General features: G+C 54.3%; 1 protein-coding gene across 3 annotated transcripts in view; it reads left to right on the top strand.

Annotated features, from left to right (window-relative positions):
- FBXO41 (F-box protein 41) overlaps positions 1-20,783 on the top strand; it is a 29,768-nt gene extending 8,985 nt beyond the window's left edge. For 2 of the 3 annotated variants that reach the window (XM_034953386.3, XM_034953385.3), the window contains 14 exons: positions 2,338-2,452; positions 3,166-3,281; positions 5,704-6,746; positions 8,788-9,013; positions 9,504-9,577; positions 9,830-10,188; positions 10,952-11,193; positions 11,418-11,533; positions 11,649-11,801; positions 12,163-12,258; positions 14,610-14,728; positions 14,921-15,079; positions 16,172-16,287; positions 16,422-20,783. In XM_034953386.3, coding sequence (XP_034809277.1) covers positions 5,842-6,746; positions 8,788-9,013; positions 9,504-9,577; positions 9,830-10,188; positions 10,952-11,193; positions 11,418-11,533; positions 11,649-11,801; positions 12,163-12,258; positions 14,610-14,728; positions 14,921-15,079; positions 16,172-16,287; positions 16,422-16,484 — 2,628 coding nt within the window. In that variant the 5' untranslated portion in view covers positions 2,338-2,452; positions 3,166-3,281; positions 5,704-5,841 and the 3' untranslated portion in view covers positions 16,485-20,783. The remainder of the gene's footprint in view (positions 1-2,337; positions 2,453-3,165; positions 3,282-5,703; positions 6,747-8,787; positions 9,014-9,503; positions 9,578-9,829; positions 10,189-10,951; positions 11,194-11,417; positions 11,534-11,648; positions 11,802-12,162; positions 12,259-14,609; positions 14,729-14,920; positions 15,080-16,171; positions 16,288-16,421) is intronic. The other variant, XM_003808208.5, reaches the window with a different exon arrangement.
- The last annotated feature ends 733 nt before the right edge of the window (positions 20,784-21,516 follow it).

The following is a 21,516-nucleotide window of genomic DNA, read 5'->3' on the forward strand; positions in this document are numbered from 1 at the left end:
CACTTGTAATCCCAGCACTTTGGCAGGCCAAGGTGGGCAGATCACCTGAGGTCAAGAGTTCAAGACCAGCCTGGCCAACATGGTGAAACGCTGTCTCTACTAAAAATACAAAAATTAGCCACGTGTGGTGGTGGGTGCTTGCAATCCCAGCTACTTGGGAGGCTGAGGCAGGAGAATCACTTGAACCCAGGAGGTGGAGGTTGCAGTGAGCCAAGATCGCCACACCACTGTACTCTAACCTGGGCGACAAAGTGAAACTCTGTCTTAAAAAAAAGGGCCAGGCGCGGTGGCTCATGCCTGTAATCCCAGCACTTTGGGAGGCTGAGGCAGGCAGATCACGAGGTCAGGAGATCGAGACCATCCTGGCTAACACAGTGAAACCCTGTCTCTACTAAAAATACAAAAAATTAGCCGGGCATGGTGGCAGGCGCCTGTAGTCCCAGCTACTCAGGAGGCTGAGGCAGGAGAATGGCGTGAACCCGGGAGGCAGAGATTGCAGTGACTGCAGTGAGCTGAGATCGCACCATTGTACTCCAGCCTGGGCGACAGAGCGAGACTCCGTTTCCAATAAAAAAAAAGAAAAAAAAAATCCAAATGTAGGCCAGATGCAATGGTTCAGGCCTATAATCCCAGCACTTCGGGAGGTTGAGGTGGGTGGATCATTTGAGCCTAGCACTTTCTGACCGGCCTGGGCAACATAGTGAGACCCTGTTTCTAAAAAAAAAAAAAAAAAAAAAAAAATCCAAAAGGAAAAAGGAAATCATACAGCCTAAAGTATTTAATACTACCAAGTCATTGTCAGTCTATGGTATTAGGGCTATTTGTTTAAAGCCCTTAATTCTAAAAAATATTCTGGAATTTTAAAAAAAGGAAATCACAAGTATCGAAAGAAAACATATGTAACTGTTTATAATCTCTGGGTAGGGAGAGATTTCCTAAGCATAATAACAAAATCCGATTTTACGGCGGCATAATTTAAAACTCTAGTATATCAATAAAGACCATAAACAAAAGTAAAAGCCAATCAACACACTTGAGAAAAATATTTGAGGTATATAAATGACACAGGATCAATAATATTAAAAGCTTTTGTAAATCGATAAGAAAATATGAATGTTCAGTATGAAAATGAGCAAAGTAGTGCACAGGCAAGTTACCGAAGAGATAGAAATGGCCAGTGTATGTGTGAAAAACTGTCCAGCCATCACAATCAAGGACATGCAAGTGAAACAGCCAGGCCACTTTCCAGTTTCAAATTGGCAAGAGCACAGGGGCCAGATCGTGAAGCTAAGGAGTTTGGCTGCAGTTGGTAGTGGATGGGGGTGCCCTTGAAGGAGTCTGAGCAGAGGAATCCGATGCCTTTACAGATGGAATGGAGCTGCGGGACTGAAGGCTGGGCCAGCAGTCTAGATGTGATGAGGCTGTGGCCTGGAAGAGTACAAAGCATGAGAAAAGAACAGTTGGGTTGAAAGCACTTGGAAGGAAAAACCAGTAGGTCTTGATGGTTAGCAGAGAGAAAAATCAAGATGGCCAGTGCTGTGGCTGGGAGGACAGTAACACCAAAGGAAACAGGGGTGCTGGGTAGTAGGTGAGGAGAAGTCTGGGATTTGTTTTTGACACTGTGGGCCATTGTGTTAGTCTGGAGTCTCATTACTAGAGACTGGCAACCGACCCAAATGATAAAAGCTACAAAAACATTTGCAGCCCTTCTCAATGGTCAAGTCCTGGGTTAGAGCTTCAGGCACATCTGGATGTGGATGCTCAAATATCATCAGGGGTCCTTTACTTTTGTCTCAAAGAGAGGGCAAAAATGGCCACAAGAGGCTCCAGGCTCACAGCCTACCAACTGAGCACAGCTCCCGAAGTGACTGTATCGGCCCAGATTGAGAAATGAGTCCATTACTGACCTGACCACTGTGATTCTAATGGAACAGACTGAGGTCATGTGTGTTCCCTGGGAGCCAGTGGAAGCTGTCAGCCCTACCCAAATCTATTCAAAGTGCAGGCAATGGTTCTCAAAGGGAAAATTGGGGATCAATTCACAATAAAGAGGGACTAGAGCCGGGCAGCAAAAACAATAAAAGTCCACTGTATTTCACTTCTTAGATGTCAAAGATCGACACAGACCCCCTTTACTGTGTAATTTTAAAAAATATTTTCCTGTTTATCATAATGCAACTATCCCTCACCAAACTTAAAGCACAGTTATCCCACTTCTGGGAGGAGACATTCCAAGTTTTCACCCAGTTACCACATCTATCCCCAATTCAACATCTTGGCAATGGCAAGGGGCTGTTTGTTTGGTTAGGTACTAAGCTCATGGTCTTTCCATTTAAGGCCCAACTACAATGATGGAGAGAAAACTGTATAGCTGAAAGAAGAAAAACCCTCCTAGTTGAAGAGGGGGGTGAGGAAAAAAACCTGGACCGTGGTCCACATGCTTGACTGAATGGTGAGGAAGAGGTTCCCTGGTACACCAATCTAACTGCTCTGATTTTGCTGTCTCTGTGAGAGGGGCATTGAAGGGTGCATGTTTGGGGAGGTTCAGGGCAACCATAGGGGCTGAGCAATCCTTTGGTTTGTGGGGGCTTTCAGGCAATACAATCCCCTTAATCCCTGGGAGGCTTTTCAGTCAGTTTGCATTTGGTTATCCCCAGAGCTATTAACCAAAGCTAGAGACCTCTATGAAAGTTACGATTCTTGAATGAAGTCCCTGGTGGTGGTGTAGAAGGAGGGGAGGGGTTATCTCTTAGCAACAGGCCCCAGTGTTCTGCCCATCCCAGGAGCCCTTGGTTCTGCAGCCTCTAGCTGGGCCTCTGCCACAGGGCAAAGCAAACTCCAAGTTTGGGGAGGGAGGCAGAAGGTCATCTGCCCCTTCTCACTGAAGCTGCATCCCAATGGAAGGCTGCTTATAATGGAAGCTTCTGTCCAGCTGGGAGGGCACAGCAGGAAGGGTTCAGCAGGGCCCAAGGAGTTGAGTACCTGTCAGGCCCCAGGCTTATCTCCCTCTTAGTTCCCAGCCTCTTTGTCTTCGCTTGAGCTGACTTTAGCTTGAAGCAAAGAACTGGCTCTTAATTATCTGACTCTCAGCCATATTGAATTACTGGCTGCAGGCAGAAAGGGCCTCTCTGGGCAAGCCCAAATTTTCTTCCTCTCTGCTTTCAGATGGGCTCCTTTCAACCAGAGTGTGTCTCTTGCTTGTTGGACCTTACTGAGGCCATTGGAAAGACACTCCCAACATCCTGACATTTTTCTACAAATCCCCTAATGTTCCAGCCATGGTAGGTACATGGCCTGAGCTCCAGGGATGGTGGGAGACAGTTTAATCATCTGCTTTGCTGCTGCTCTGTTCACCAACCTGTGAGTGGGGAATGGGGGAAGTAGTGCCAGCTTATGCCCCCCTCCTTAGTTCAGCTAATTTCTTTTGTGGATCTATTAAAAATTTCCATCTCTGATTCTAATTTCTTGGTTAGGATATTTTCTGGGTGCAAGTAACACAGATCCAACTGTAACTAGCTTAAGCAAAAAAGGGAAATAGGGGCTAGGTGCAGTGGCTCACACCTGTAATCCCAACACTTTCAAAGGCTGAGGTAGGTGGATCACTTGAGGTCAGGAGTTTGAGAGTAGCCTGGCCACCATGGTGAAATCCTGTCTCTACTAAAAATACAACAATTAGCTGGGCGTGGTGGCACATGCCTGTAGTCCCAGCTACTCGGGAGGCTGAGGCAGGAGAATCGCTTGAACTTCAGAGGGGGAGGTTGTAGTGAGCCGAGACTGCACCACTGCACTCCAGCCCGGGTGAAAGAGTGAGACTCCATCTCAAAAAAAAGAAGTTGGGGGCGGGGGGGAGTGCAGAATTGATTGGCTTGTGTAACTGAACAGGCCAGGCTCTCAAACAGTGTCTGTGAGGAATGTGTTTCTCCATCTAAGTTTTGCTTCTTTGGGTTGGCTTCATTCCCAGGTGTCTCCTCCCAAAAGGAGAAAGGATGGCACCAGCAGCTCTGGCCTTCTCCATCAGCTTAGAAACCTGATCCCAAAGACAATGCTTTCCCTCAGTCATTCCAGAACAGTCCTGGGGCTCACTGGCTCAACTTTGGTGCTCTATGTTTACCCCACAACTGATTTGCCAGGTCTATGTCATATCCCCAAGACCATGTGGACTGAGAAAGTGGGGAAGGATGGTTCCCTATGGTCAAAGCAGGGTGCTGTTACCAGGAGGAGGACTGGATGCTGGGCTGGCAAAAGGAACAGACATCCACCCATACATCCTGTGGAAATGCCAGAAGGCAACACAACTATGCGGCAGGTCAGGATGGAGAAGTAGAGCTTACAGGTGCGAGTAAACCTGTGTGAGGGAAGCTGACTGCCTTCCTAGGGGGAGAATAGAGATGGAGGGCTCCAGAGGCAGACCTCAGGGAATGAGGACGTTTAGGAAGGCAGCAAGAACAGGAAGTTGCAGAACCCAGGGGAAAATCCAGACAGGAAAGCTCATGGCAGCTGTGAAGATGGAGGGGTCAACAGTATCGGCCATGGGACTAAGTAGGTGAAGACCCTTGATGACAACTGGCTTGTCTGATCAGCAGGTGGTCTGTGACCTTGATCACAGGGCAGTGGAAGCCCTATTGCAGGCAGTTAGGAAGAGGATGGCAGTGAGGAATGGGATGGAGACCCCACAAGGTAGGAGAAGAGTGACAAGAAGCCAGAGATGGAGGGGCAGCAGGAGTTGACAGTGAGGAGGGTTGGGATGCCAGAATTGGTGGGGGGATGGAGGGACCTTGTGCCAAAAGGGGTGTGGGGAGGATGGATAATAAAGCCCTTGGGGTAAAGGCAGGGCAGGGACACTTACTGGAAGCCTACCTCACCTTTTCTAGGTCTGAGAAAAAGACCTAAGGGCCTGGAGTAGTAGGGATAGGAGGATGTGGTGCAGAAGTCGGGACAGAACAAACAGTGACACATGCGATGTCATTAGGTAGAGTGATGTCTTGGTCACTGCAACGTGGTACCAATAGTTCCAGCCTGTGTGGGGGTGCAGTCTGCAAAAAATGAAAATAAGCATGCATGTTCTTTCCAAGGATTTTTACACTCATTTTAAGTATACAGCTTGATGATTGTTTAAATATGTACACAACTGTATAACCACCACTCAAAGCAGATAGAGAACATTCTCCGCATCACATAAAGCTGCCTCCTGCCCCTTCCTAGTCCATGTAGCCCCCAGCTGGGGACCTCTCTGCCGACTTCATCATCAATTGTGTCTGTTCTTGAACTCCATCTCTCTGGAATTCTACAGCATGCACTCTTTGGTCTGGCTTCTTTCATGCAACATAATATTGGATGGACTCATCCATGTCACTGTGTACCAATAGTTTCTTTTCTTATTCCTGGGTAGATTCCATCATGAATATGCTACAGTTTAACCGTTCTACCATTGATGGGCACTTGGGTCGTTTCCAGGTTGGAACCATTATAAATAAAAGTGATTACGCGCCTGCCCCTTTAAAAACAGATTATCTCATTCTCTCGCTCTCTCTTGCACACATACAGGCCCTCGCACAGGTGCCAGAGCAGGCCAGCCTCCTCTGGGAGGTCTCCCCTTGCCCCTCAATGCTGATTTCCTCATGGCTGGGGGATGAGGGCTCCGGGCTGGGAGCCAGGGTGGGAGCAGCGATACCCTCTTCCTAAGACTCATCGCGTCTCTTCCAGCCTCCTCGCCCCAGGCCGCGGGCGCCCTGAGCCTTCCTGACCCCGCAGGGGGCCTCGCCCGCGGTCCCCCATGAGCGCGCCCGGCTGACCGGCGGGGCGGCCGCGGTGGAGCCCGCGTGCCGCGGGGGCGGCGGGGCCATGGCCTCGCTGGACCTGCCGTACCGCTGCCCCCGCTGCGGGGAGCACAAGCGCTTCCGGAGCCTGTCGTCGCTGCGCGCGCACCTGGAGTACAGCCACACCTACGAGACGCTCTACATCCTCTCCAAGACCAACAGCATCTGCGACGGCGCCGCCGCCGCCGCGGCCGCCGCCGCCGCCGCCTCGGGCTTCCCGCTGGCTCCCGAGCCCGCCGCCCTGCTGGCCGTGCCCGGCGCCCGGCGAGAGGTCTTCGAGAGCACTTCCTTCCAGGGCAAGGAGCAGGCGGCCGGGCCGTCGCCTGCGGCGCCGCACCTGCTGCACCACCACCATCACCACGCTCCCCTCGCCCACTTCCCCGGCGACCTGGTGCCCGCTAGCCTGCCCTGTGAGGAGTTGGCCGAGCCGGGCCTTGTGCCCGCCGCCGCAGCGCGCTATGCGCTGCGCGAGATCGAGATCCCGCTGGGGGAGCTGTTCGCCCGCAAGTCCGTGGCGTCCTCGGCGTGCTCGACGCCGCCGCCTGGCCCCGTCCCCGGCCCTTGCCCCGGGCCTGCCTCCGCTTCGCCCGCGTCCCCCTCACCCGCTGATGTGGCCTACGAAGAGGGCCTGGCGCGCCTCAAGATCCGCGCGCTGGAGAAGCTGGAGGTGGACCGGCGGCTGGAGCGGCTGAGCGAGGAGGTGGAGCAGAAGATCGCGGGCCAGGTGGGCCGGCTGCAGGCCGAGCTGGAGCGCAAGGCGGCCGAACTGGAGACTGCGCGGCAGGAGAGTGCGAGGCTCGGGCGCGAGAAGGAGGAGCTGGAGGAGCGCGCGTCTGAGCTCTCCCGCCAGGTGGACGTGAGCGTAGAGCTGCTGGCCTCACTCAAGCAGGACCTGGTGCACAAGGAACAGGAGCTGAGCCGCAAGCAGCAGTGAGTAGACCCTCGGGGCCCTGTGAGTGGTTGTGCTTGTGCGGGTCACTGAGCCACCACCACCACCGTGGGCGTGCCTGAGTGTGTCTGTATGTGGCCATGGCTTTGTAATAGAGGATCCGTGGCCAGGAGCATGTATGTGGGGCCAAGAGTGTCATGATGATATGTGGTACTGTGAGGACATGGCAGTGTGACCCTGTGCCTCTTTGTGAAGTCTGCCTTTCTCGTTCTCTGTCCTAGACAAGCCAACCCCTGCATTTTGGCACCAGATCCTCTTCTCTTTTGCCTAGCCAAAGATATAGCTCAACTCTCCCCTCTCCTTTTCCATCATCCGATTTTTTGTTTCTGCATATTTCTAAAAGCATACAGACATGTCATTTCTCCCATCTGCCATAACCCCCTTCCCCTTAAGCTACTGCCCCTTTTCTCTCCTCCTTACAGAAAACTCCTTGTATTTGTTTATACTTCTTGTCTCCAATTTCTTTCCTCACTTTCTCTCTTGAACCCAGGCTGATCGGGTTTCCACCTCTACCAGGGTCCCCATGTCACCAGCGACCTTCCTGTTGCTAAGGCCTAGCCATCGTCTTACTTGGCCCATTGGTGGCATTTGACATAGCTGATCCCTGACATGCCTTCTTCACTTGGCTTCCGGGACACTCTTGGGATTCCTTCTATCTGTCTCAATCTTGTTCATTTCTCTGGTCTTTAAATGTAGAATTATGAACTACAGATGGCCCCTGACTTACAATGGTTTGACACAATTTTTTGATTTTCCGATGCTACAAAAGCATCATGCAGTCAGTAGAAACTGTACTGTATGAAAATGAAAAACAGTATGTACAACCATACTGTTTTTTTTCAGTACAGTATTCAACAAATTACATGAGATCAACACTTTTTTTTATAAAATAGACTTTGTGTTGAGTGACTTTGTCCAACTGTAGGCTAATATAAGTGCTCTGAGCACATTTAAGGCAAGCCAGGCTAAACACTGATGTTCGGTAGGTTAAGTGCATTAAATGCATTTTTGACTGATGATATTTTCAACTTACAATGGGCTGAGGGGGATGTATCCCCATTGTAAGCCAAGGAGCATTTGTATATAGATGTTATTTATGTGTCCCCATTGTCATATAAACTCCATAAAGACAGGAGTTGTTCACTGCTATTTCCCCAATACCTAGAACAGTGCCTGGCACCTAGAGGGTGTTCAATAAATGTTGAATGGATGCACAAACAACCTGGAATGCATTTGGGAGTAAGTATGCATGTGATTCTAAGTGTGCCATGTGTTCACGCAGCTCCTACAAGTTGGTGCAAACTATCAGTATGCTTCCACATTTCAGTGTATTCCTCTGTGGGTTGATGTGACTTAGTGTGTATTTTTGAAGGTTCCTGCAAGTATGTTTGACTGTGTCGGTGGTACTGTGCCTCAATGGTTCTTTGCGTGTCTCACACGTAAGCACATGCCCAAGCTGGAACATGATGTGACTACACAAACATGAATGTGTGAGGCTGTGCCTGGGGCTGTGTAATGAGCCTCTGTGTGGGGATATGTGACATGGCTGGTGGCTCTAAGTGTGTGCCTAGGAGTGTTCTGTGTTGGGATGCCGGGTATTGAAGGACATGCACATGTGACTGAACATGTCTGTGTTTCTGTATGAGAGAGATGTGTCTGGTTATGGCATATGGATGTATATGGGGTACGTGTGTGGGGATGTATGTATGCCTGGGGTTGTGTGGGACTGAGTATGTCTGATTATTTCTGTGGAGAGCAGGGTGTGCAGTATTTCTGTGGAGAGCAGGGTCTGGGGCCAGGTGGGTGGGGTGTGAGTGTGTGGCTCGGAGTGCATGCATGCATTTCTGTATGTGTCATCGTGCGGGGCCGTGTGCTAGGCCTGTTCTGCAGGAACCCATGTGACCATAAGCAGACACCGCAGGCAGCTGTGCCAGTGTCTCCCCGCACTGGCCAGGCTCTTCTCCAGAGGGTGGGTGGGCAGGCAGGCTGAGGCCCTGGGGTAAGAGACTGCTCTGGGCCCAGGGAGGTGGTGCAGATCGACCAGTTCCTGAAGGAGACGGCGGCGCGGGAGGCCAGCGCCAAGCTGCGGCTGCAGCAGTTCATTGAGGAGCTCCTTGAGCGGGCTGACCGTGCCGAGCGGCAGCTGCAGGTCATCAGCAGCAGCTGTGGCAGCACGCCCAGCGCCAGCCTGGGCCGTGGAGGTGGGGGCGGTGGTGCTGGCCCCAATGCCCGGGGCCCAGGCAGAATGGTGAGTGCCCACCTGCCTTCCCTCCTCTACCTGCACACCTGGCCCCCCACAACCTCACCTTTCACGTGGCTGGACATCTCCCCCATGATGCCGCATTCGCCCCTTCTTTGGCTTTTACCCCACCAGCAGATGCCAGGAACAGGGGAGCCCCTTTGATTGGGCAGGAGTGCCAGTGCCAGCCCCCGAGGCTGTAGTGAGATGTGATTCAGTGGCCCCAGCCCTCGGGGGCTATCTCTGCCCATCCCTGCAAATGAGAGTCCAGGAGCCACAAGCTGGGGTCCGGGGTGTTGTGTGGGTGTGGGGAGGGGCTGGTAAGCCTGCCTCTCTGGGCTGTCTATCTGTCCATTTGTCCATCTTTCCCAACTATTTTCCCTTCTCTCTCCTCTCCCCCATCTCCTCTCCATCTTTTGCCCTGTTTCCCCTGCTATTCCTGCTCATCCTCTTGCCTCCTCCGCCCCTCTCCTTTACCTCCTGCTCTGGGGGCCCACAGCGAGAACACCACGTGGGCCCGGCCGTGCCTAACACATATGCAGTGTCACGGCATGGCTCCTCTCCCAGCACAGGGTAAGCCTTGGGCCCAGCCCACCCCATGCAGCCCACCCTCACCCTGGAAGGATCCGCTGGCCTGTCTGGGGCTTGTGTCACCCTCCTGCCCCTACCCTCCCTGGGTCACGTATGTCTGCCTTTCCACACCCAGAGGGGGCTTTTGGAAAGCAGGGCGGGTGGGTTGCCCTCAGCTGATGGTAGGGGCAGGATGGGGAGTTTGGGTAGGCCTGGTGCCTCTTACCCCTTACTGTGTGGTCCACCCTGCCCCAGGGCCTCCAGCCGTGTGCCAGCCGCATCCCAGAGCTCAGGCTGCTATGACAGTGACAGTCTGGAGCTGCCCAGGCCAGAGGAGGGGGCCCCTGAGGACAGTGGCCCTGGGGGCTTGGGCACACGGGCCCAGGCTGCCAACGGGGGCTCAGAGCGGTCCCAGCCCCCTCGCAGCTCAGGCCTGCGGCGCCAGGCCATCCAGAACTGGCAGCGCAGACCCCGCCGACACAGCACTGAGGGGGAAGAGGGTGATGTCTCCGACGTTGGCTCCCGAACCACTGAGTCAGAGGCTGAGGGCCCGTTGGATGTGCCCCGCCCCGGGCCTGCTATGGCTGGGCCATTGAGCAGCTGCCGGCTCTCAGGTAGGTCCCGGAAGGCTGGGCAGGGGGACACAGGTCTGAGGCAGTGAATCTCCTGGGCTCCTGCACCCCCCTCCCCTTTCCCCAGACTTGCCCACCCCTCCTACATAGCGCCCTTCAAGCCTGGGGCAGGAACTCTTGTGACAGGGCAGGGCTGCAGTGGCACAAGTATGCTCAGATTGTCTGTTGCACAAGGATGCCACATCTAGGGGGCAGGGGGGTCCATTCACGTGGTAGGCTCATCAACATTTACAGGGGAACAGTTGAGTGTTGCCTCCAAACTCTGAAGCCCCTGGTGCAGTGGGGGAGAGGCCCCCCACCATATTCACAGAAGGCACCACACATATGTGGGTGGTTTGGGAGGTGAGAGGGCTAGGGTCAGGGGTGTAGCCACACCCCATCTTCTGGGCAGCCCCATGCCTGCCTTCTGTTTCCAGAGGCCTGGTTTATACTCCAGCACCACTGCCCCCCGAACCCCTTTCACTCTCCAAATCTGATGTGTTGCCTCTTGTAGGGGGTGAGTTTGAATGATATATAACCTTAAAAAGGAAGTTTACACAAGGGATGCCTTTTTGTAATTTGTAAAACTGGAGATGGGGTACCGCAAAGGACAGGGAGGCAGAGGCCCCTTTTCCTTCCTCCCTAGGCCCTGGTACCACAGCATGTCCATTCCTCTGCAGATCCTACCCTGCCCCAGCTCCCCACACACATCCCCACACCAGCCTTGACCCTCCACACTCACTTTTGAACCCCTGGTATTCTGCAGCCCGCCCTGAGGGAGGCAGTGGGCGGGGTCGGCGAGCAGAGAGGGTCAGCCCCTCACGCTCCAATGAGGTCATCAGCCCAGAGATCCTGAAGATGCGAGCTGCCCTCTTCTGCATCTTCACCTACCTGGACACGCGCACACTGCTGCATGCTGCCGAGGTCTGCCGGGACTGGCGCTTCGTGGCCCGCCACCCCGCAGTCTGGACAAGGGTGCTGCTTGAGAATGCCCGTGTCTGCTCCAAGGTACCTGCCCCTGCCTGCCTTCTGTGCCCTGGTGTGAACCCACCTTTCCCCCTGGGTAGAATCTGGCCCCTTGAGGTCTGGTCCTTGCAACCCTTACAACACTGTAATGCCAACCTGGCTTCCCTGAAATGCTCTCATGGGGCCTTCTATCCTGGGGCTGGCCCACCTCCAGCCAACCAAGTTCAGACCCCTTCATCTCCAAATGCCCTTCCCCTCCCCCGCAGTTCCTGGCAATGCTGGCTCAGTGGTGCACCCAGGCCCACTCTCTGACGCTGCAGAACTTGAAGCCCCGGCAGCGGGGAAAGAAGGAGAGCAAGGAGGAGTATGCCCGGAGCACCCGGTGAGGCCTGCGATGGGTGGGTGGTGGGTGCTGTTGGGCCACAGACCTGGAATTAAGTAAGGATGTTTCCCAGAGGAGGAGGTTGCCAGCTCTCTGACCTCTTGGTCATCCCCAGGGGCTGCCTGGAAGCTGGGCTGGAGTCCCTGCTGAAGGCAGCTGGGGGGAACCTGCTGATCCTGCGCATCTCCCACTGTCCAAACATCCTCACCGACCGCTCGCTCTGGCTGGCCAGCTGCTACTGCCGTGCCCTGCAGGCTGTCACGTACAGGTGGGTCAACCGACTAGAAGCATGGCCTGTTCCCTCTAGGCCCAGGGTCCTACCGGATCCCTAGGCGCTGCATAGCCTCCCCCAGGGTTCTCAAGCAAAGGGATCCAAGAGCTCTATGGCTGAAGGAAAGGAAGCCTTGGCAAGAGCAGAGGCCACCACTGTGGGCGACTTTAGCTTTGTCTTGTATATTTTCTTTCTTTTTTTCTTTTTTAAATGGAGACGGGGTCTCGCCGTATTGCCCAAGCTAGTCTGGAACTCCTGGGCTCAGGCGATCCCCAACCTCGGCCTTGACCTCCCAAAGTGTTGGGATTACCAGTATAAGCCACCCTGCTGCCTGACTAGCAGCTTTGTCTTTTCACAGGAGTGCCACAGACCCCGTGGGCCACGAGGTCATTTGGGCCCTGGGCGCAGGCTGCAGAGAGATCGTCTCCCTCCAAGTGGCACCACTTCACCCCTGGTGAGCCCTGGCAGGTTTGGGGGATAGGAGGGGGGACACGGTTGGGCCTGGTCTGGGGCTGAGGACTTAGCAGATCTGAGCCCATTCCACAAGCTGTTAGGACAGATCCACACACATTAATCTGTCCATTGAGGCATTAGGAGCAGGGCTTTAAAATCAGACCTGGTTGGTCGAGCACGGTATCTCACGCCTGTAATCCCAGCACTTTAAGAGGCTGAGTCGGGCGGATCACCTGAGGTCTGGAGTTCGAGACCATCCTGACCAACATGGAGACACCCTGTCTCTACTAAAAATACAAAATTAGCCGAGCGTGGTGGTGCATGCCTGTAATCCCAGCTACTCGGGAGGCTAAGGCAGGAGAATCGCTTGAACCTGGGAGGCAGAGGTTGCAGTGAGCCGAGATCGTGCCATTGCACTCCAGCCTGGGCAACAAGATGGAAACTCCGTCTAATAAATAAATAAATAAATAGATAAAATCAGACCTGGGGTCATGTCCTGGCTTACTGGCAGTGCCACCTTGGCAATCTCAATCATGTCTTAGTTTCTCAAGCTGCAAAGTAAAGGTGGTATTAGGAACTATGGACCTTAGGGCTGTTGCTCGCCCAAATGAGATCAGGTACACAAAGCCTGCAGGGTCCACAGTAATTGTTCAGTAAACACCAGCTAAAAACCACCAGCTTTGTTTGACATATGAAAGGTGGTTCAGGGAGGTCAGTGTATGAAAGAGCTGGTCATTGGAGAATCCAGGTTATGAAATCATTTCTCACTCTGTTTGGAGTTCCTCTAACACACCAGGCTCTTTTGCTCCCTACATTTTGCCTCTCTCCACGCGACAGCTCCTCCCAGTCATCCAGTGTGCCTTCTGTAACACCCTGGGTAGAGTGTGTCACTGCTCCCCTGCCTCAATCCCCACTGCATGTTGCCCTGACCCCTCTGTCATCTACTTTGCAATAATTTCTTTTTTTTTTTTTATTTAGTTTTTGAGACAGAGTCTTGCTCTGTTGCCCAGGCTGGAGTGCAGTGGTGCAATCTCAGCTTACTGCAACCTCCACCTCCCAGGTTCAGGCAATCCTCCTACCTCAGCCTCCCAAGTAGCTGGGACTACAGGCATGGGCCACCATGCCCAGCTAATTTTTGTATTTGTAGTAGAGACGGGCTTTCACCATGTTGGCCAGCCTGATCTCGAACTCCTGACCTCAGGTGATCTGCCCGCCTCGGCCTCCCAAAGTGCTGGGATTACAGGCATAAGCCACCGCGCCCGGCCCTACTTTGCAATAATTTCTTTATATTTCTATCTCCTCCACCAGATGGGTTGTTCTCAAGGCAGAATCTAGGAATGTCCATTTCTGTATCCCTAGTACCAAATGCATAATAGATGCCAGAGAGATGTTTGTTGCCTGGGCAAATGTTGAGGGTTGAAGTGTTTAGGGAAATGGCATTTGGTGTGAATGGAAAGGAAAGTTGGGGCAATCAGGAAGGGCCTTGCTAAGGAATTTAGGTTTTTTTGCATTTTATCTAGAAAGTATTGGAAGCTATTTGGCGGGATTTTAGATTTTAAGAAAGGGATTAAGATCAGACTGTTAATGTTCTATGCCCCCCACAACTTCTGCCACCAAAGAGACTGTCCACTCTTTGAGGGTAGAGACCATGTCTATGTTGTCACCGCTGTACCCCCAGGGCCTAGCTCAGTTGTTGTTGACTTGATAACCACTTGCTGAATGGCGGAGTGAGTGGATGTAGGAATGAGGGGCTCTCTATCTGCAGTGTGGAGGATGAGATGCAGGGAGACTAGTGCTAACCCAGAGAGTGCCAATGGTGGTCTGAACTGTGGGTTCAAGAGTACTTAAGGCCGGGCGCAGTGGCTCACACCTGTAATCCCAGCACTTTGGGAAGCCGAGGCAGCAGATCACTTGAGGCCAGGAGTTTGAGACCAGCCTGGCCAACATGGTGAAACCCTGTCTCTACTAAAAGTACAAAAAAATGAGCCGGGCATGGTAGTGCATGCCTGTAGTCCTGTCTACTCGGGAGGCTGAGGCAGGAGAATTGCTTGAACCCAGGAGGCAGAGGTTGCAGTGAGCCGAAATTGCACCACTGCACTCCAGCCTGGGTGACAGATTGAGACCCTGTCTCAAAAAAAAAAAAAAAAAATAGTGCTTGGGAATCAGAATCTGCAGGACTTGGTGGATGAGATGAGGGCAGAGGAGTCAGGGATGATCCTGGTTCTCTGACTTGACCTACTGGGTTGTTGGAGGAATGCTTGCCTGAGTCAGGGAGGGGTCCCACAGGAGGAGCATGCTGGGTTATCAAGCATCCAGAGACTTCCCTGACGGCTCCCCCTTCCCATTCTCTAGCCAGCAGCCCACACGCTTCAGTAACCGCTGCCTGCAGATGATTGGTCGCTGTTGGCCCCACCTGCGGGCCCTGGGGGTCGGGGGTGCCGGCTGTGGGGTGCAGGGCCTGGCATCACTCGGTGAGTCTTTCCTTGGACTGGGGTGGTGGGTAGTGGGAAGCAGGCATGGGTGCAGTGCTGCCTTGTGAAATCCCACAGGGGCTTGGGGCTGCAGCCTGGGTGGTGGCAGGTGGCAGGGTGGTAGCCAGGGTGCTGGCTGCAGGGGTGACCTGGGGAGTGTGTCAGTAGGATCCCCCTTCTTCCTCTTCCTAGCGAGAAACTGCATGCGGCTGCAGGTCCTGGAGCTTGACCACGTGTCAGAGATCACCCAGGAGGTGGCAGCAGAGGTCTGCCGGGAAGGCCTGAAGGGACTGGAGATGCTGGTGCTCACGGCGACTCCCGTCACCCCTAAGGCCCTACTGCACTTCAACAGTGAGCACTGGGGGAATGAGGGGCAGGGTACGACTATCACCTGCCACGGGGCCCTGTCAGCAGGTAGCCTAACTATCACTGGGGCAGATGGATCAGGGTCTCCAGCCAAGGGCAGAGGCAGGGGGACAGGTTAAGAGCACTGGTTCTAGAGCCTGACTGACCTAGGTCCCAGGTCTGGCTCTGCTACTTATTAGCTGAGTGATGTTGGGCAAGTTACTATACCTCTCTGAGTCCTGTATTCCCATCTTCTAAGCTGACTTTCTAGGATGGGTGAGAGGATTAAATGAGATGATATGTGGAAGCCCCCCCAAGGACAGTTCTCAGGGTGAAGACTCCTCTCTCCCTGGACTCTAGATCATACCTCCTTGGCTTCCACACCTTTCTCAAACCACCCACTCCACTCTCAGTCACTACTCCACCTGCACTGAGGACCTGGCACCCAGTGTGGGCTGCTCCTGCCCAAGGAGACCACCAGCCAGGACCCTTTGGCTCCTGAGAGGACCCCATGCCAACTGCGCTAAGGTGCCTTGACCCTCTTTCCAAGACCTTCCTCCCCCTTCAGCCACATGGGATACCCTGGACTTTACCACCAGAACTAACTGCTCAGCCTCCAGAATCATGACCTCCAGGCCCTTCTCAGTCGCCTGATCTTCCTCTACCTCCCCCGACTTCACGCCATATCCAGTCCCTGAAGCCCTCTGTTCCCAAGTATTTGCCCCACCTCCCCCTCCTTTGTGCTTCAGCCTGGATCCACGAGCCCCACCTCAGCCACTCTGTTCCTTGCCATTCATCCCCAAATGCCCAGACCATGGTATAGCTGCCCCCTGTGTCAGGGAAGTTCCTAGAGGCTTTGGACAGCTGGTGGCTGCCCACTCACCCTCCCAGAGGCCAATGCAGCCTCTCCTGTGCCTCAGCCCCATCTACCTCTCCCCGCATCCGGTCGCCAGCCCCCAGGTGGCATGAGTCTGCTCTCCTCTGTCGTGTTCCCGGTAGCTGGCACCTGATTGTCTGATTTCATTAATTAGTGAGAGGAGAGGAGGCAGCTCCACAGCCCAGGCCAAACACGCCCCTACTTTGCTCACCTTTTCTCAGGCATCTGCCGGAACCTCAAGTCCATTGTGGTCCAGATTGGGATTGCGGATTATTTCAAAGAGCCCAGCAGCCCTGAGGCCCAGAAGCTGTTTGAGGACATGGTGACAAAACTCCAGGTGAGGGGTCAGCTCTGAGGCTGTCCAAGACCCCAAGTGGCATCCCTAGACTGGGGCTGGTGACCTGGGTGAGTGTGGCAGGAGGGAGACCTGCCTGGCACGGAGGGAGAACTAACCCAGGGTTCGGTCCGCAGGCTCTGCGACGGAGGCCCGGCTTCTCTAAGATTCTGCACATCAAGGTGGAAGGCGGCTGCTAACCCGGGTAGGGGGCGGCAGGGCCCCTGCCAGCCCCACACCAGGGCACTCTCTTTGGACCTCAGAGGGACCCTGGTTTGGACTAGACCTTTGGAGGCCGAGTGTTATCCCTGGCTTCTGGAGGGGGACTGTCAAGTCTCCTGTCCTCCTCCTGGAGCAGCAGAGCAACAGGCCTGACCCAGGGCACTGCCTCCCCAGTACAGGGGCTTGGACAGAAGCTGCCCTCCGACCCCCACCCTACCCCGGCTGGAGTAGCCTCTGGCACAGCCAGTGAGGAGCTGTCACCACCAGCGCCTGGTGTCATCACCTGGAGGATCTGCAATAACCACCCAGTGGCTCCTCAGCTGTTCTGGCTGGCCTCTCCTTCCTGAGGCCCAGCCTCCTGGTCAGGAGCATCTGGGGCCCCAAGCCAATGGGGGCTCCACAAGGCAGCTCAGACTTGGCAAGGAGGGCTCTTCTCCTCAACCTTGCTGCAGCCTTCTGGGGGCACCCCTTCAGACAGCCTGCCCAGGCTGTGGATCCACATTTCCTGGGGGTACCACAGCCAGACCCAGGGGCCTGGGCACGTGGTCAGCCAAAAGCTGGGGGCAGCAGTACAGTGGGGTAGTGGGGGTGGGTTTGGAAAGGAAACAGTCACCCAGAACTTCTCCCCAGGATGAGACCACCCTTCCAAGGTGGGGGATTGCCAGGGGGAGAAAACTTATTTATTGCTGTAAGACAGGACCCCTCCTCCCAACCTCATACCCCACCGCACACCAGAGCTAAATTCAAAGCTGAAAGGCGCACGTTTCTATACCTACATTCATTCCTGAGGGACCCTCCAGAGGGTCAAGGTCCCAGCCCCAGGCAGCCCTGTCACAGTGAGAAGTAGTTCCTGTCCTTAAGGAATTTCCTTCTAATCAGGTGCTTGGGCAGGAACCCGATGGCCTTCGGGTCACCAAGGCTGTCTGGGAGGGAGGCACAGGGCCGCCCTCTGTGCTGAGGCCGTGGAGGAAGCCAGGAGGAGGGTGGCTTGCTTTGCTTCCTTGTCTAATTAGCTTGCTTGAAGATGTGGCCTTGGCAGGGAGCCAGACCCATGGGGCCAAGGAAGAGGAAGAGCATCCTCAATAGACTCACTCCCCCTTCCTCGGTCTCCACGGGCCCCGTGGACTGAGGGCTGCATTGGGGTCTTCTGCCTAGGGGAAGTGCTGGACCTGAGCTGGAGCCACTTGGCTTAGAAGCCACAGGATTCACTTTTCACTGGCCTTTGCAATCCCCAAAGGATCAGGTCTCAGAACCAAGGCTCCAAAGGCTGAGGTCTCCCCAGTTCCTCCTCTCAGAACTCCCATAGTGGCTCAGAGGCCAGGGGTCCTGCCAACTTTCATTTGGAAAGTTCTTTCGAACATCTAAACTAGATCTATCTTAGGGTTTCTTTCTCTCCTAGATAGGATCAGCTCCCAGCCCTAGCCATTAGGCTGCTGGTCCTGGCGGGGGATGGGGTCCCCTCGTTACCCAGTCCTTCCCAGGGACCCAACTTCCTTACACAACCTGGCTTGGACATGAAGACCCACCCCCAGGTTACCTTGTAAAGAGTCCTCCAGAGCTGGGATCCCATGGGCGCAGCAGCACACCCAGCTCCCATGGCGTCACTCCCTAGCTCTGTCCCAGCTTTTGCTATCATTGCTGACTTTTCCTCCTGTGGCTCGTTCTGTCCCTGCCCTTTGAAAACCTAAAATACCAAGGGTGTCATGCTGGCAACTCCCTGCCCAGTCCTGCACAAAGCCTTGGCTGTGTGTGGCACCGCTTGCCTCCTACCCCAGAGCAGCTGGCTCCATTGGCTTCTCCCTGCACCAGCCCTGTCCTCAGGGGTCAGGAAAAAGCAGCACAGCTTTCTTTCCTCTCCTCCAGAGGCCTGGAAGGGAGGTGGAGGTCCACTAAGGGCCTGGCTGCCTTGGATTTCTTGGTCCTGCCTTGCCAACTGCACCCTGTAGCTCCTGCTCCCTGTGACCCCAGAACCAGAGGTGCTGCCTTCCCTGTCTCCTGGACAAAGCACAAAGGGATGCTCTGCTTGGCTTGAGCCTGCCCAACTGAAGGATTTTCTCTGCCCCAGGGACCTTCCATCCCTGAATACAAGGCTCTAGGCAACTTCTCTCTGGGTGGTACACACTAGAATGCCTGGCATTAGCCCTAGAAAGGAGGTTGGGGTGTATGGGTAGTGAGCTAGGGTGGGAGAAAGGTGGTGCTGAAAGGACAGATGCTAGTTGTAGTTTCACTCACTCATTCATTCATTAGTGCAACAGTACTGAGCACCACCTGCACTAGAGGCAGAGGGGTGAACAAGATACCCTTCTGCCTGGGGGGACGTCCACTTCCCATGGGTTTGGCTATTTCCAGGAAAGCCCCTCAGTCCTCCACCCTGTTCTGGCTGTGTGTGAAGGATGTGTGTGAGCAGGCCCAATCCTTTGCAGCAAGAATGAGAGGTCAGAGTATCCCATTGCACACGCACCCTGGGGCTGACAGACTTGTGCCCCCTAGCCTTCATGCATGCCCAAGCACTGGCAGCTTTGCAGCCCCTGCCCCACCAGCCCCTTGACGCTCTTCTTTTGTTCTCTCCTCGGGGATGAGCCCTGCTGCTGAGTAGGGAGCTTTTGCTTGCTGGGAGGCTCTATGCATGGATTTTTTTGGTGACCATACAGCTAGGGCTGAGGATGGGAACAGGGACAGAGGGCCTGGCTATCCCTAGAAGCACTTCATCCATCTTTACCCACCCAAACGGGATCCCTCCACATCTCATACCCAGTAAGATGCAAGAAAGGAATATCTGAGAGCAAGCAGCCCTGCTCCAGGGGCCCCAGGTATGTGTAGAGGCCCAGTGGGGGTGGCCACTTGGTGTTCCTACCACACCCTGCCATCCAGTCTGGCCCCAGTACCTACCTGGGAGGTTGGTGTACTTGGCTTAAGTACTTCATGCTTTATTCAGGCTGCTTCCCCACAGCACCGGCAGGAAATGAAGGTGCACTTATATGCATCCCTGCAGGAATAAAGAGTGGGTGGCCTGCCCAGCCCAGCACCACGGCCTTTCCCCAGCCAGGAGAGACCACCTAAGGATCAAGGCAGCTCCTGTTTTCTTGGTTCTGTGACACTCGAGTCTGAGCCAGCCCCTCAGGAATTGCCTCAAAAGAGAAAAAAAAAAAAAAAAAAAAGGCCTCCTTCCCAAGGCCTGCCACTCCAAGGTTTGGCTCCATCCCTTGCCTTTGGGTCCTGCCTATTTCCCCACTCCTGGTCTCCTATCTTTGGGGCCACCAGTGGGGAGTCACCTGGGCCCCAATCCCTCTAAGGCGCTAAGTTGAAGGAGGCCTTCCCAGAGTGACTATTGGTGCCAAAGTCCCAGTTCCTGTTGGACTTGGGGTAAAAACAGGAGATGGTGAGTGGGTGTATGGCCCAAGTGCCCAGAGAAGTTAACTCGAACCCATGGGACCTGTCCCAGCCTGTCAGTCCCTGATGAGTGTAACTTCCTTCCCCTGGGGGCCTGGCCCTTCTCTCCAACCCAGTGGCCATGCTTTCTCACCCAGCCTTGTGCCCAGCCTGCATTTCTGTATATATTGCTGTGTATTGTGTGTATGTATGTATTCCTGGACAAGTGTGTTCATCTGCAGCCCTTGCCTGAGGATAAGGTTTAGGATTGGGTAAAGATCAGAATACCAGGGCCAGCTAAGGCAACGACTCCCTCCCCAACCCCTTGGGACCTCAGCCAGTCCCAAGGCTGCCCTGACAATCAGGCAGGCTCCCCACCGTGAGGCCAAGCCTCCTCTGCCACTGCCAGCATGGCCCAAGGGAGGCTTGGCCTTGGGCTTGCCAGCCTCAGCTCTGCCCTGACAAGGGTCTTGTATCCAGGGCAGAGGCCTGAGGTGACCCAGGCTTGCTTTGTGGCTGATGCCAGCAGGCTTGGTTCTAGTGGGCACCACTGGTGGGCAACCTCCATAACTGGCCCTTAGGCCCTACCTTCCTACACAGCTAGGCTATAATGGGCCTAAGTGTGAGAGGGTAGCTTCCCCAGCCCCAAGCACAGGCAGAGGGGTGGAGAGCAATTTTTGGTTTTACTTTTGTTTCTGAAGTGGTGCCTGTACCTCCAGCCCCCAGGGGGCCTTCCCTGGCCACACTTCTCTGCCCCACCCAGGCATCGCCATCCCAGCACTTTGCTCCTTGTCACCCGTAAGATGCCCTTTGCTGAATGTACCTGAGTGTATGTATTTAAAAGGACTCACATGGGCATCAGAGAATTTATGGCTCTGTATCCAATAAAAAAGATGGTGAAACTGGTCTATCTGCCCCAGAGAAGTAAATGGTATGTGGCCACACTTATCATCTGTGTTATCATGGTCTTTCTGCAGCTCAAGTGCAGAGAGGCAGGTAACCCAGGGGAATGAAGTATAACAAGACTTGCCAGCGGGCACAGTTGCTCATATCTGTAATCCTAGCACTTTGGGAGGCTGGGGCGGGAGAATCACTTGAGCCCAGGAATTCGAGACTAGTCTGGGCAACATAGTGAAACCCTGTCTCTGCAAGAAAAACTGAAAAATTGCTCGGCATGTGCCTGTATTGCCAGCTCCTTGGGAGGCTGAGGTGGGAGGATATCGAGCCAGGGAAGTGGAGGTTACAGTGAGCTGAGATCACACCACTGCACACTCCAGCTTAGGTAACTGAGTGAGGCCCTGTCTCAGAAACAACAAAAACTTGCCTCAGGACTGCAGAAAAGCCACCTAGGGTGACTGTCCTGCCACCGCTCAACCCTGCTTTCAGTGTGTGTATCCAGAGGAAACGCCTTGAGATACATCATTTCTGACTCTCAGCTAGGAGGGACTACCTTCAAGGACAAAACCAGTACAACAGGGCAGCAGGCACTGCCCAGCCCCTCCCTGGCTTGACTGCCTACTCAGGAGGCTCTGGCCAGCCAATCAGGCTTTGACTGCGGGAGACCAGGTTGCCATCATGGTCTGGCCTTGACTTCCTCATTTTACAAAATGTCCTTGTGCCCCTGACTTGATTCCTCAGGTC

This window comes from Pan paniscus, chromosome 12 (genome assembly GCF_029289425.2).
Source record: "Pan paniscus chromosome 12, NHGRI_mPanPan1-v2.0_pri, whole genome shotgun sequence".
Taxonomy (NCBI): domain Eukaryota; kingdom Metazoa; phylum Chordata; class Mammalia; order Primates; family Hominidae; genus Pan; species Pan paniscus.